The 15,509-nt window shown below is 36.5% G+C and overlaps 1 protein-coding gene across 2 annotated transcripts in view; it reads right to left on the reverse strand.

Moving 5' to 3' along the window:
• KLHL13 (kelch like family member 13) overlaps positions 1 to 15,509 on the reverse strand; it is a gene marked incomplete at its 5' end in the record, with an annotated part of 253,589 nt that overhangs the window by 157,175 nt on the left and 80,905 nt on the right. For both annotated transcript variants that reach the window (XM_079765874.1, XM_079765872.1), the window contains one exon: positions 2,866 to 2,939. In XM_079765874.1, coding sequence (XP_079622000.1) covers positions 2,866 to 2,915 — 50 coding nt within the window. The remainder of the gene's footprint in view (positions 1 to 2,865; positions 2,940 to 15,509) is intronic.

Here is a 15,509-nt window from a genome sequence, read left to right on the forward strand (position 1 = left end):
ACAGAATAGAGAATCCAGATATCGACCCAAACCACCATGCTCAATAAATATTTGACAAAGGAGGCATGAATATACAATGGAGTCAAGACAGTCTCTTCAATAAATGGTGTTGGGAAAATTGGACACACACATGCAAAAAAATGAAACTAGATCACCAACTTACATCATACACAAAAATAAACTCAAAATGGATACAGGACTTAAACATAAGACGGGAAACCATAAAAATACTAGAGGAATCAACAGGCAACAAAATCTCAGACATATGCCAAAAGAACTTCTTCGCTGACACTGCCCCTAGGGCAATGGAAGCTAAAGAGAAAATTAACAAATGGGACTACATCAAAATAAAAAGCTTTTTTACAGCAAAAGAAACCATCAACAAAACAGCAAGAAAGCCCACTGCATGGGAGAACATATTTGCAAATGCCATCACTGATAAAGGTTTAATCTCCAACATCTACAGGCAGCTTATGCAACTTAATAAAAGGAACATAAATGATCCAATTAAAAAATGGGCAACGGACCTAAACAGAATATTTTCAAAAGAAGACAGAAGGAAGGCCAAGAGACTCATGAAAACATGCTCAAAGTCACTTATTATCCGAGAGATGCAAATCAAAACAACAATGAGGTACCATCTCACACCTGTCAGAATGGCTATCATCAACAAATCAACAAACGACAAGTGTTGGCGAGGATGCGGAGAAAAAAAAACCCTCGTGCACTGCTGGTGGGAATGCAGACTGGTGCAGCCACTGTGGAGAACAGTATGGAGTTTCCTCAAAAAACTGAAAATGGAACTCCCATTTGACCCAGTAATCCCACTCCTGGAAATATATCCGAAGAAACTAGAAACACCAATCATAAAGGATATATGCACCCCTATGTTCATAGCAGCACAATTTACAATAGCTAAGATTTGGAAACAGCCTAGGTGCCCGTCAGCAGATGACTGGATCAGAAAACTGTGGTACATCTACACAATGGAATACTATGCTGCCATAAAAAAGAAGGAATTCTCATCATTTGCAGCAACCTGGATGGAATTGGAGAATATTATACTAAGTGAAATAAGCCAGTCAATGAAAGAAAAATACCACATGATCTCACTCATTTATGGATAATAAAGAACATTATAAACTGATGAACAAAAAGATAGATACAGAGACAGTAAAGCAACAAACAGACTTTCAAATTACAGGGGGAAAGTTAGGGAGAGGTGGGGGAGATAAGAAATCAAACGAAGGACTTGTATGCATGCATATAAGCATAAACAATGGACGCAAAACTCTGGGGGGTGAGGGCATGTATGGGTGTGGGGGAATGGTAAGATATGTACACATATAATACCTCAATTAAAAAAAAAAGAAATTAGTACAATATATTCTGCACATACTTTCCCATGAACACGTTATATAACTACTGAAAATGCTAAGTAGGTATTTTCTTCTAAAAATTATTAAACATATAGTTTACAGTAGTTGAAAAAGAATGTGAAAATAATGCAATACCAAGCTCTTTAATCAATGTGTTCAGCAAATGTTCTTTGCAAAAAAATAATTGGGGGTGGGGGGGGGAGTGATGTGTGGCACAAATCGTTTTGCTAATGTCAGTCTCAACATGGTTCTAATGTTAAATTCGTATCAGCATTAAAATAAAACCAATGATGGTAATTTTTCTATTAAAAATTTTTTTTAAAAAGTATCTTAAATGTCAAAAACACAATTATTATATTTTCAAAATAGTTAAAATCCCACATTTATCCTATCTAATAAAGATGGGATATGCAAATTGACCATAACTCCATGACAAAAGATGGCAGCACCCACAGCCAATAAGGATGGAATATGCAAATTGATGCAACAAGGCAAGAGGCAGAAGGTAGTGCCAGTAGCCAGGGGAAGGAAGGCCTATTCTTGCATGAATCTTCGTGCATCTGGCCTCTAGTATTTCAATACTTCCACTGATATACCATGTGTTATTTGCACCACCCTCCTTTTCTCTATTTCTCTCCCCCACTACATATGCACAATAGACACTTATTTAATCTCAAAATAATCCTAAGATGTATTATTATTATTATCCCCATTTCATAGATAAGGAACTTAAGGCACAGATCAATGGAGAAAATTTCCCAAGGTTACACCATTACTAAGTGTCAAAACCATGATATAGACAATTCCATCACATTATTTCAAATGCTTCACCCAAACAATACAACTAACTATTGAGAATAAGGGATATTCTTCCATACCTTCAAAGCAAAGGCTATGTATATTTCTTTGAACCATGAATTTAAAAGTCTAAATTGTCAGAGGAAGCTCTGAAATTCTCATGATTCCCTGTAAAAGTTTTAATTGGATATTTTTCAATTGTATTTTTCAATTACAGTTGACATCCAATATAATTTTATATTATTTTCAGGTGTCGAGCATAGTGGTAAGACTCATTGGAAATTTAAATAACAGAAACGTACACACAATCACAGAGCAATACTATTTTAAAAATACTTCTTGAGACATCTATTCTTATGCAGTGGATACCAGTATTCATTCATTGATATGCTTTAAAACTAAAATTTCAATCAATAGCTCCACTGACTGAATTCTATGTGTTCACAATTTATACTAATTATGATTTCTATGTATATTTTTATTTGTTCATTAGTTCAGAACATATGATCACTAACATGCTCATAATTCCCTTTCTTTGTCAATCATTTTTATTCATTCATATAGCAAATACTTTTATTTCATTCCAGATATTCAACAAATACTTATTGAGTAGCAACTATGTTAGATATATCAATGGGGAGTAGAGACATTATGTAACTTATAAGGTGAATTGTTTCCATAAATATACCTGTTACGGAGAACTGCAGCAACTGATTCCCCTAGATGCAGTTGATCCATCACCTCCACAAGTTGGATAAGAATCTGTTCAAGGGGAAAATAAGTCAATATTTACTATGAAAATCAATACTAGAAGTTTCTAATTGTGCTGTTTTTGTAGTTTTTTAAATATTTTGTGACAGAAATGCAAAATATATATCCATGTACCTAATGTCCATATGATAACTTAGAAAAATAAAGGAAATTAAGAAACTCAATCTGCAATAGTCAAAATATCTACAAAATGCCATAATGAGTCATTAAATAGTATTGACTAAATTTCATGTGAAATCATTAGCTAGCAATTACCCATGGAAAAACAACCAAGTATACAGAAGTTGGATTAAATGAAAGTCAGAAGAACTGAGGAGTCTGTGTGAAATTGGGTTAGACAAAAGAAGTTAAAGCAAAGGGTTGAGGCAAACATTTGCCAAGTAGATACTGACAGGACTAATTTCCATTTTACCAGGGAAACTAAAGGCCTGAGAAGCCCATAAGCAGGGCCCACAATTTTAGAAGTGATTGGTCAAAATTAAGGCTAGAAAGGTATAATATTTTAAATCTAAAGACATAAAATAGGTAGTGGGGATAAAAGCATTGTTTTCCTGATCTGCACTGAATTTTTGTTTTGGTCGTGCCCGTTGATTTTTTTATGGGAAAGGAGGAGGTAGTTTGTAGTAAACTGAACTTTATCTAATTAATATACTGGTTTTTAGTAATGTGAATGCTTTGTGTTGCAGATGTAGGGTATATATAATTTATTTTATTAATTTCAAATACATTGGGAAGCAAAAATGTATATTTAATTAAAGACATACAGATGACCAATAGACATATGAAAGAATGCTCAAGGTCACTAATTATCAATGTTGGCGAGAACGTGGAAAAACAAGAATCCTCGTGCACTGTAGGTGGGAGTGCAAACTGGTGCAGCCACTGTGGAAGTCAGTATGGAGTTTCCTCAAGAAATTAAAAATGGAACTGCCATTTGATCCAGTGAACCCTCTTCCAGGAATATATCCTAAGAATCCTGAAAAACCTATCAGAAAGAATATATGCATCTCTCTAACATTATTCACAATAGCTAAGATATGGAAAGAGCCCAGGTGGTCCATCAGCAGTTGAGAGGATTAAAAAACTATGGTACATATACACAATGGAATACTTTGTGGCTTTAAAAAAGAAGGAACAGAATGGATAGACCTGGAGACTATTATGCTAAGCGAAATAAGTCAGCAGAGAAAGACAAATACCATATGATCTCACTAACATGTGGAATCTAAAGAGCAAAATAAACTGACAAACAAAGTGGAACAGACTGGCAGGAGACAAAAGGGTAGGGGTGGGAGTGACTGGATAAAGAAGTTGAAGAGATTAGCTAGAGAACACACTAGTATATACATATCCTATGGACATGGATAATAGTGTGGTGAAGGCCAAGTGAGGAGGAGGCAGGGCTAAGTGGAGGTGGGCAAAGGGGAGGAAATGGGGGACATCTGCAATAATGTCAACATTAAAATTTTTAATTAAAAATCACTTTATTGCATTGGGAAGATGCAATTTAATTTGTTTATATAATTATGTTTGTTGTAAAATGATGCAAAGAACTAAAATAATTCATCTTGAGGGGAAAAAATGTTGTCTTCATTGTTCCTTGCCCTCTTTCTGTCCCTTAATTTAGAGACAATAGCAAAAGAAGGAGAAGGAAATAAAACACTCTACTTCTTGTGTCTTCATAACTCTAAAAATGAAACAAATCAAATGACAATATAACATTTATATTTATTTCATAGTCCTATTCTATGCTTATAATCCTACCACAATTTTTAAAATTGAGCAGACTAAATAAATTTTTTTTAAAATTTAAGCATTTCAAAATCAACTGACTTTGACTTACCTTTTCTAAAAATGCCTTAGTGTCAAGAGAATTGTAGATTTGAGGAATTTTAATTTTGTTTAGGTTATGATATTTTAGGATATGAGCCAAGAAGAAAAATCCAACTATATCAACATTACTATTAGGGAGATAGGAAGATGGCTGCCAATGGAAAGGCAGGCTGCAAGATAGTGTGTGAGTGAGAGAACAAAAGGAGAGTGTGTGGACTTACGGGGAGTATATATTTGTGGGTGAGGGACAGCTATATTCCAAGGGACTGTTGGGGACTGCCGGACTGGGCTCCCCTGACCTGGCAGGCTCCACTGCTACTGAAATCTCTCCTGGAGCAACCGGCTCTGCCACAGAGACCACGCCATCTTGAAGGGGAGAGTGGCTGTGATCTGAAGCCTAGCCTTACCTTCAATCAGGAAGAATTGGATACCTGCAGGACCCTATAACCACAACACCCAGGGACCAGCTGCGAACCCATGAACACTGGGTCTCAAGCAGCGTGAATACGCGAACTCGGACAAGCTCTGAACCTTCTCACAGAAAGGTCAGATTTTGGCCAGAGAAAGGTGAGGTCTGCAATCCAGGCTGAAGGGAGAAATGCATGCAGCAAAATCTAGAGGTTCAGAGGAAGTCTGTACCCCACAAAATCCGTGGACGTTGGGGCCAGTATAGTCCACAAATGTGGAAGGAGGTCCACAGGGCTGAAAAGGCAGCCTGAAGCTTTACCCATAAGCCAGCTGTGCTGTGGCAGGGGAAAAAGACATGCACAGAGACATGAGCAGAGTTCCACGCATTTGCTGGGGTGAAACAGTCGCGAGTTCACGCACTTACTCTGGCTCTTTTTTCTCTTTAAATCCTTGATTTTGATTATTAAGCCCAGTACATAGGAACAACCAATTAAAAATACTCTCAGAGACTGCAGGGGAAAGTTGTTTTTGTGGAACCTGGGGATCAGAGTGGGGAGAAATGATCAGAGAACCAGCTCTGGGGCAGTCAATACCCCCAAATCAGTATTATGTGCAGCCGGGAAAACAAATTCTAAATACTGGGTAGAGAGGACTTACAGCCCCAGATGTCAATACAGAAACACTGCTACCCAGGGGTTGAATCACAAACTGACTCTTGTGTAAATACAACCACAAGCAGGCTGAGTAACAAAGAAATACTGCCTGCTTGAAAACAAGATTGTGGCATATGACACAGAGGAACTGTGGAACTCAGGGATCTTCAATACTGTCCTCACTACTTGACAGGAAACAGGTGTGTGAAACAGAACAGTAGAGGAAGCAACTGACATTCACTACTGCACATTTTTATTTTTTACTTAAGAAACTAATTTTTTTTCTTTTTTTCTCACTTGATTTTACCTTTTTAATTATTATATTTTTATTTTTAATTAATATTATTACTACTACTATTTTATCTTTTTTTAAAGTTTCATTTTATTTTGCCTTTATTTTATTTGGGGATTAGTGTTCTACATTGTATTTTCATTTTTCCTTTAGCATCATTTTACTCTATCTCAACTTTACCTTTACACCAACACTCACTTCCTCAATTTTCCACTTTTGTTGTCCTGTTTCTCTTACCCTATTCCTACTTTAGATTTTCCCTATTCCTTCTTTTTACCTCCTGTTAAAAATTCATCCTACTTATATATCTAATTTCCAACCCCTTGCTACAAGTCCATAACACTTCTCTCTTCTCTTTCTGCACTATCCAAATTTTTTTCTCTTGTCCCTTTTTTTGGTGTGTTTATTTTTTTAATTTATGCTTTTTGTTTTATTTTGTTTTGTTTTGCCCTTCTTTCTCTCTGTCCTATTGTTGTTGTTAGTTTGATTGTTGATTAGATTGGTTTTTTGTTTGTTTGTGTGATTCCTTCTTTTTTTTTTTTTTTTTGCTTCTGTTTTTCCTCTCCTCGCTTGTTATTAGTTGTTGTTTGTAGTATGCATTCATATCTGGGTGTCAGTTGCTTGTTTGTTTTTTTATAGTTGTTGTTTTATTAAAGTTTTCTGCCCATATAAATAGTTTTCCCTCTTCCTTTTCTTCTCTTTCTTTTATCTCTTACTTTCTTTCCTTTTCTCAATATCATTTTGCACTCTTTTTTTTTTATCCCCTAATTCTCTTTTCTCTGCCGGTCACCTTTATTTGGGGTTATTAGTATTGTGAATACATTTGTGTTCAGTGCCTTGTGCATAGTGCCTTATTGTGTTGTATTTTGTGCCTTTAAGTCAACGCAAGAGAGAGAGAGCTACATAACCAGATACCTGGAGAGGAGAGATCATGGGGAGACAAAGAAACAGCCCACATACAAAAGAAAAGGAGGCATCAACACAAAAGGAAGTAAATGAAATGGAGGCAACCAATATGTCAGACAAAGAATTCAGAGAAATAGTCATAAGGTCGCTGAAAAGGTTGGAAGACAAATTCAACAATATGTGTAAGAAACAAGAGGAAATGAAGAAGAACCAAGAAGAAATGAAAAATGACATCACTGCCATAAAGAACTCAATAGAAAGCATCAACAGTAGACTAGAAGAAGCAGAGGACCACATCACTGAGCTAGAAGACAAGATAGAAATAAATACCCAAGCAGAGCAGCATCTAGAAAAAAAGCTTAAAAAACAAGAGGAGAGCCTAAGGGAACTTTGGGACAACATTCACATAATAGTGGTGCCTGAAGGAGAGGAAACTGAGCAAGGAATAGAAAACTTGTTTGAAGAAATAATGACAGAAACTTCCCTAATATAGGGAAGAAAAAACTCACACAAGTCCAAGAAGCTCACAGAGTCCCAAACAAAATGAACCCCAAAAGACCAACACTAAGACATATTATAATTAAATTGGCAAACACCAACGACACAGTAAGAATCTTAATAGCAGCCTGAGAGAGACAGAAAATTACCTACAAAGGATCCCCCATCAGACTAGAGACTGATTTCTCAACAGAAACACATCAGGCCAAAAGGGAATGGAATGGAATATACAAATTCATGCAAAACAAGGGTCTGAAACCAAGAATGCTGTACCCAGCAAGGCTATCAATCAAAGTTGAGGGTGAAATCAGGAGATTCACAGACAAAAAAGGACTAAAGGAGTTTATTATCACCAAACAAGCAATGCAAGAATGCAAAGGGTATGCTGTAAAAAGAAGAAATAAGATATGAACAAGGAACATAGACATAAAGAATAAAAATGGTGACAAAAAAGTACATATCAATAATAACTTTCAATGTAAATGGATTAAATGCCCCAATCAAAAGACATAGGGTATCTGAGTGGATAAGAAAACATGACCCATATATCTGCTGTCTATAAGAAACCCACCTCAGAAACAAAAGGACTCACACAGATTGATGGTGAAGGGATGGAAAAAGCTATTTCAGGCAAATGGAAATGAAAAAAAAAAGCTAGGGTAGCAATACTTATATCCAACAAATTAACCTTAAAGTGAAGGCCATAATAAGAGATAAAAAGGCCACTTCAAAATACTAAAGGGAACAATTCAACAAGAAGATATAACTCTGGTAAACATATACGCACCCAATACAGGAAGACCCAAATACATAAAAAATCTTCTGGAGGATATCAAGGGAAAGATTGACAGCAATACAATCATAGTAGGGGACTTTAATACCCGACTATCACCATTGGACAAATCCTCTAAACAAAAAATCAGCAAAGAAACATCAATCCTAAATGACTCACTAGATCAGATGGAATTAATTGACATCTTCAGAACATTTCACCCCAAAGCCACAGAATATACATTCTTCTCAAGTGCATGTGGGTCATTGTCAAAGACAGACCACATATTGGGTCACAGGCAAAGTCTCTTCAAATTAAAGAAGATAAAAATCATATCAAGCATCTTCTCAGATCACAATGGCATAAAACTGGAAATCAACTACAATAAAAATCCAAAAAAGTCAAACACCTGGAGACTAAATAGCATGCTATTAAACAATGACTGGGTTACCAGAGAGATCAAAGAAGAAATAAAAAACATCATGGCAACAAACCCAACAATCCAAAATCTATGGGACACAGTGAAAGCAGTCTTGAGAGTGAAGTTCATAGCTCTACAGGCCTACCTCAAAAAACAAGACAGAATTATCTAGCCATACCACTCAAAGACTTAAAAAGAGAGCAACAAGAAAAGCTCAGTGTAAGCAGAAGGAAGGAAATAATAAAGATCAGAGCAGAGATAAACGACATAGAGACCAAAAAAAAAAAAAAAAAAAAAAAGAAAACAATACAAAAGATCAACAAAACCAAGAGCTGGTTTTCTGAAAGGATAAACAAGATTGATGAACCTCTATCCAGGCTCACCAAGAAGCAAAGAGAGAGGACCCAAATAAACAAAATCAGAAATAAAATGGGTGAAGTAACAAATGATTATGAAAAAATACTATGAACAACTCTATTCCAACAAAATGGACAACCTGGAGGAAATGGACATATTCTTAGAAATATACAAGCTCCCAAAACTCAATCAAGAAGAATAAAAAAACCTGAATAGGCTGATAACTACTGAAGAAATTGAAACAGCGATCAAAAATCTTCCAGCAAACAAAAGCCCTGGTCCAGACGGCTTTACAGGGGAGTTCTACTAAGCATTCAAAGAAGAACTAAAACCTATCCTCCTCAGACTATTCCAAAAATTTCAATAGCAAGGCACAATTCCAAGCTCTTTCTATGAAGCCAGATTTATCCTAATCCCAAAACCATATATAGACACCACAAAAAAAGAGAACTACAGGCCAATATCCTTGATGAACATAGATGATAAATTCCCCCAAAAAATTCTAGCAAATCGGATTCAGCAATACATTAGAAAGATCATACACCATGGCCAAGTGGGATTTATTCTGGGGATGCAAGGATGGTACAATATCCGCAAATCAATAAGTGTGAAACATCACATAAACAAACTGAGAGACAAAAATCACCTAATCATATCAATTGATGCAGAAAAGGCATTTGACAAAATCCAACACCCTTTCTTGATAAAAACTCTCAGCAAAGTGGGAATAGAGGGATCATACCTCAACATAATAAAAGCCTTACATGAAAAACCTACATCCAATATCATACTCAATGGGCAAAAACTAAACTCATTTCCCCTAAGAACAGGAAAAAGACAAGGATATCCACTTTCACCACTCTTGTTTGACATAGTAGTAGAAGTACTAGCCATAGTGATCAGACAAGAAGAAGAAATAAAAGGCATCCAGATTAGAAAAGAAGAAGTAAAACTGTCCTTATTTGCAGATGACATGATACTATACATAGAAAACCCCAAAGACTCCATCAAAAAACTATTAGACCTAATAAATGAATTTGGCAATGTAGCAGGATACAAAATTAACACCCAGAAATCTATGGCCTTTTTATACACCAATAATGAACACACAGGGAGAGAAATGAAAAAAAAAATTCCATTTACCTTTGCACCAAAAAAATTAAGATACCTAGGAATAAACTTAACGAAGGACATAAAAGACCTGTACTCAGAAAACTACAGGACACTGAAAAAAGGGAAAGTGGAAGACATAAACAAATGGAAGAAGATATCATGTTCAGGGATTGGTAGAATCAACATCATCAAAATGTCCATACTACCCAATGCAATCTATAGATTCAATGCCATTAAAATACCAACGGCATATTTCACAGAGCTAGAATGAACTTTCCAAAAATTCATCTGGAAAAAAAAAAACAATACCCGAATAGCTGCAGCAATCCTGAGAAAGAAAAAGAAAGTTGAAGGGATCACAATACCCGACATTAAGCTATATTACCAAACCACGGTTCTCAAAATTGCCTGGTACAGGCAAAGAGCAGACATAAAGACCAATGGAACAGAATAGAGAACCCAGAAATTGACCCAAGCCATTATGCTCAATTAATATTTGACAAAAGATGCAAGAGCATGCAGTGGAATCAAAACAGTCTCTTTAATAAATGGTTCTAGGAAATTTGGTCAGAACATGCAAAAAAAATGAAAGTAGATCACCAACTTGCACCATATACAAAAACAAACTCAGAAAGGATAAAGGACTTGAATGTAAGACAGGAAACCTTAAAAATCCTACAAGACTCCATAGACAGCAAAATTGCAGACATATTTCATAGCAATATCTTTACAGACACAGATCCTAGGGCAAGAGAGACTAAGAAGAAAATAACCAAATGGGACTATATCAAAATAAAAAGCTTTTGCACAGCAAAAGAAACCAACAACAAAACAACAAGTAAACCCCCTTCATGGGAGAACATATTTGCCAATGTTATCTCTGATAAGGGTTTAATCCAACATTTACAGGGAACACAGAAAACTTAACAAAAGGAAGATAAACAACCCAATCAAAAAATGGGCAAAGGATCTAAATAGACACTTTTTGAAAGAGGACATTCAGAAAGCCAGGAGACATATGAAAACATGATCAAAGTCACTAATCATCTGAGGGATGCAAATCAAAACAACAATGCGGTACCACCTCACACCTGTCAGAATGGCTATCATTAACAAATCAACAAAGGACAAGTGCTGGAGAGGATGCAGAGAAAAAGGAACCCTCGTGCACTGCTGGTGGGAATGCAATCTGGTGCAGCCATTGTGGAAAACAGTATGGTGTTTCCTCAAAAATTTAAAAATGGAACTGCCATTTGACCCAGTAATCCCACTTCTAGGACTTTATCCCCAGAAACCAGAAACACCAATCAGAAAGGATATATGCACCCCTATGTTCATAGCAGCACAATTTATAATAGCTAAGATTTGGAAACAGCCTAAATGCCCATCAGCAGATGAGTGTGTTAGAAAACTATGGTAGATCTACACAATGGAATACTATGCTGCTGTAAAAAAGAAGGAATTCTTACCATTTACAGCAGCATGGATGGAACTAGAAAGCATTATGCTAAGTGAAATAAGCCAGTCAGTGAAAGAAAAATACCACATGATCTCACTCATTTATGCATAATAAAGAACATTATAACCTGATGAACAAAAAGATAGATACAGAGGCAGAGAAGCATCGAACAGACTGTCAAATTATAGCGGGAAGGCTGGGGAGGGGAGGGAGGTAAGAGATCAACAGAATGACTTATATGCATGCATATAAGCATAACCAATGGACGCAAGACACTGGGCGGGGAGGTGTGAGGGCATGTGCCAGGGGGCAGGGGAGGCCAGGGAAGGTCAATGGGGGAAAAAAGGAGATATATGTATTACTATTTGTAATACTTTAAACAATTATATATATATATATATATTATATATATATATATATAATATATATATATATATATATATATATATATATATATATATATATAATATATATAACAAAAAAGTTACTATTAGGAATCTGGGAATGTGAAAACAAATAATTCATGCTCCTTTTAACAAATGCATCTTGGAGGGCTCCAGAAGATGGCTGTTGACAGGAAGGCAGACTGCAAGATACTGTGTGAATGAAAGAACAAAAGGAGAGTGTGTGGTCCCATGGGGAGTATTTATTTGTGAGTTGAGGGACAGCTATACTGCAAGGGACTGTTTGGGATTGCCAGACAGGGTTCGCTTGACCTGGCAACCTCCACTGCTGCTGAAATCCCTCCTGGAGCAACTGGCTCTGACAGGGAGACTGCGCCATCTTGGAGGGGAGAGTGGCTGTTATTGGAAGTCTAAAAATCCTGGGAATCTACAACAACAACACCCAGGGAACAGCTGCGAACCCAGGAACACCATACCCCAAGAAACGTGAATACACAGATTCAGAGGAGCTCTGAATCTTCTCATGGAAAGGTCAGATTTCGCCTAGGAAAGGGTGAGGTCTGTGATCTAGGCAGGAGAGAGAAATGCACACAATGGGAGCTAGAGGATCCAGGGAAGTCTGCGCCAAAAAAAAATCCGCAGCCTTTGGGGCTAGCGTGATCCACGAATGTGGAAGGGATCCGAAGGGCTGTTAACAGAAGGAAACTATAAAAAGCAACCCATAGCTGAACTGAGCACAAAAGGGCAGCCTAATAATTTTAAAAGTGTGCCAGCTGCTTAGAGCAAGGTGGGGAAAAAGACTTCACAGACTTGCGAGCAGTGCCGGAGGGTAAAAGTTGTGAGTTCACGCACTTACTCTGGCTCTTTTTTCTTTCTTTCTTTTTTTTTATTTCTCTTTAAATCCTTGCTTTTTATTACTAAGCCAAGAACATAGGACCACCTAATTGGGGACACTCTAAGAGACTGCAGGGAAAGTTGTTTTTGTGGAACCTGGGGATCAGAGCGGTGAATAACAATCAGAGAACCAGCTCTGGGGCAGCCCATTCCCCCAAACCAGTATCAAGTGTGACAGGGAAAACAAAATATAAGAACTAGCTAGAGAGGACTTATAGACCCGGAGGTCAATCCAGAAAGACTGCCACCCAGGGGTTGAATGACAAATTGACTCGTGTGTAAACACAAATAAAGGAATACAAGAAATTAAGATACACTGCCTGCTTGAAAAGCAGGACTGGCTTACAACACTGAGGAACAGTGGAATGCATGAAACTTCAATATTTTCCTGACTAGGAAACAGGTGTGCCAAACAGAACAGTAGAGGAAATGAATGACCTTCACTACTGCACATTTTTATTTTATTTTTTCATCTTTTACTTAAGAAACTTTTTTTTTCTTTTTTCCTCACTTGATTTTGCCTTTTTAATTATTACATTTTTATTTTTAATCAGTATTATTATTACTACTATTTTACCTTTTTTAAGTGTCATATTATTTTCTCTTTATTTTATTTTGGGATTAGTGTTCTATATTCTATTTTCATCTTTCCTTTAGCATCATTTTACTCTATCTCAACTTTACCTTTATGCCAACGCTCTCTTCCTTACTTTTCCCCTTTTGTTGTCCTGTTTCTCTTACCCTATTCCTGCTTTAGATTTTCCCTATTCCTTCTTTTTACCTCCCATTAACAATTCCTTCTAGTTATATATCTAATTTCCAATCTTCGGCTCTAAGTCCATACACACCTCTCTCTTCTCTTTCTTCACTATCCAAATTTGTTTTCTCTCTGTCCTTTTGTTGTTTTTTGCTTGATTGTTGAGTATATTGGGGTTTTTTATGCTTATTTGTGAGATTGTTTCACTTTTTTTGTTGTTTTGTTTTTGTTTGGTTTTGGCTTCTGTTTTTCCTCACCTTGCTTGATATTTGTTGTTGTTTGTAGTTTGCATTCATCTCTAGGTATTTGTTGCTTGCATTTGTTGGGAATAGTGGCTGTTCTATTGGAGTTTTCTCCCCATATAAATGGTTTTTTCCCCTCTTCTTTTTTATTAACTTTCTTTTCTCTTTTACCATATTTTCTGGCATATAAGATGACTTTTTAACCCAGGAAAATCTTTGATACGCCCAGTTGTCTTATACACAGGAAAATACGGTACTTTTATTTCCTTTTCTCAATTTTCTTTCTGCACTCCTCTTTTTTTTCTTCTTTCTTTCTTATCCTCTAATTCTCTTTTCTCTGGTGATCATGTTTATTTGGGGTTATTAGTATCGTGAATACATTTGTATTCAGTGCTTTGTGCATTGTGCCTTGTTGTGTTGTCACCTTTATTTGGGGTTATTAGTATCGTGAATACATTTGTGTTCAGTGCCTTGTACGTAGTGCCTTGTTGTGTTGTATTTTGTGCCTTTAAATCAATGCAGGAGAGAGATAACTACATAACCTGACACCCAGAAAAGAGAGATCATGGGGAGACAAAGAAACAGCCCACATATGAAAGAAAAGGAGGTATCACCAGAAAAGGAAGTAAACAAAATGGAGGCATGCAACCTGTCAGAGAAATGGTCATAAGGTGGATGAAAAGAATGGAAGACAAATTCAACAATATGTGTAAGAACCAAGAGGAAATGAAGAAGAACAAAGAAGAAATGAAAAATGACATCGCTGCCATAAAGAACTCAATAGAAAGCATCAACAGTAGACTAGAAGAAGCAGAGGACTACATCAGTGAGCTAGAAGACAAGGTAGGAAAAAATACCCAAGCAGAGCAGCTTCTAGAAAAAAAAATTAAAAAACAGGGGGAGAGCCCAAAGGAACTTTGGGATAACACCAAACAAAACAACATCTGCATAATAGGGGTGCCAGAAGGACAGGAAACTGAGCAAAGAATAGAAAACCTGTTTGAAGAAATAATGACAGAAACTTCCCTAATATAGGGAAGAAAAATCTCACACAAGTCCAAGAAGCTCACAGAGTCCCAAACAAAATGAACCCCAAAAGACCAACACCAAGGCACATTATAATTAAGTTGGCAAACCCCATAGACACAGTAAGAATCTTAAAAGCAGCCAGAGAGAGACAAAAAAAGTTACCTACAAAGGATCCCCCATCAGACTAACGACTGATTTCTCAACAGAAACTCATCAGGCCAGAAGGGAATGAAATGAAATATACAAAGTCATGTAAAGGAAGGGACTGAATACAAGAATACTGTACCTAGCAAGGCTATCAATCAAAATTGAGGGTGAAATCAGGAGCTTCACAGACAAAAAAAAGGACTAAGGGAGTGAGTTTATTACCACCAAACCAGCAATGCAAGAAATGCTAAAGGGTCTGCTGTAAAAAGAAGAAATAGGAAATGAAGAAGGAACACAGGGGTAAAGAATAAAAATGGCGACAAACAAGTACATATAAATAATAACTTTCAATGTAAATGTATTAAATGCCCCAATC

The sequence above is a fragment of the Cnephaeus nilssonii genome (assembly GCF_951640355.1).
Source record: "Cnephaeus nilssonii genome assembly, chromosome: X".
Taxonomy (NCBI): domain Eukaryota; kingdom Metazoa; phylum Chordata; class Mammalia; order Chiroptera; family Vespertilionidae; genus Cnephaeus; species Cnephaeus nilssonii.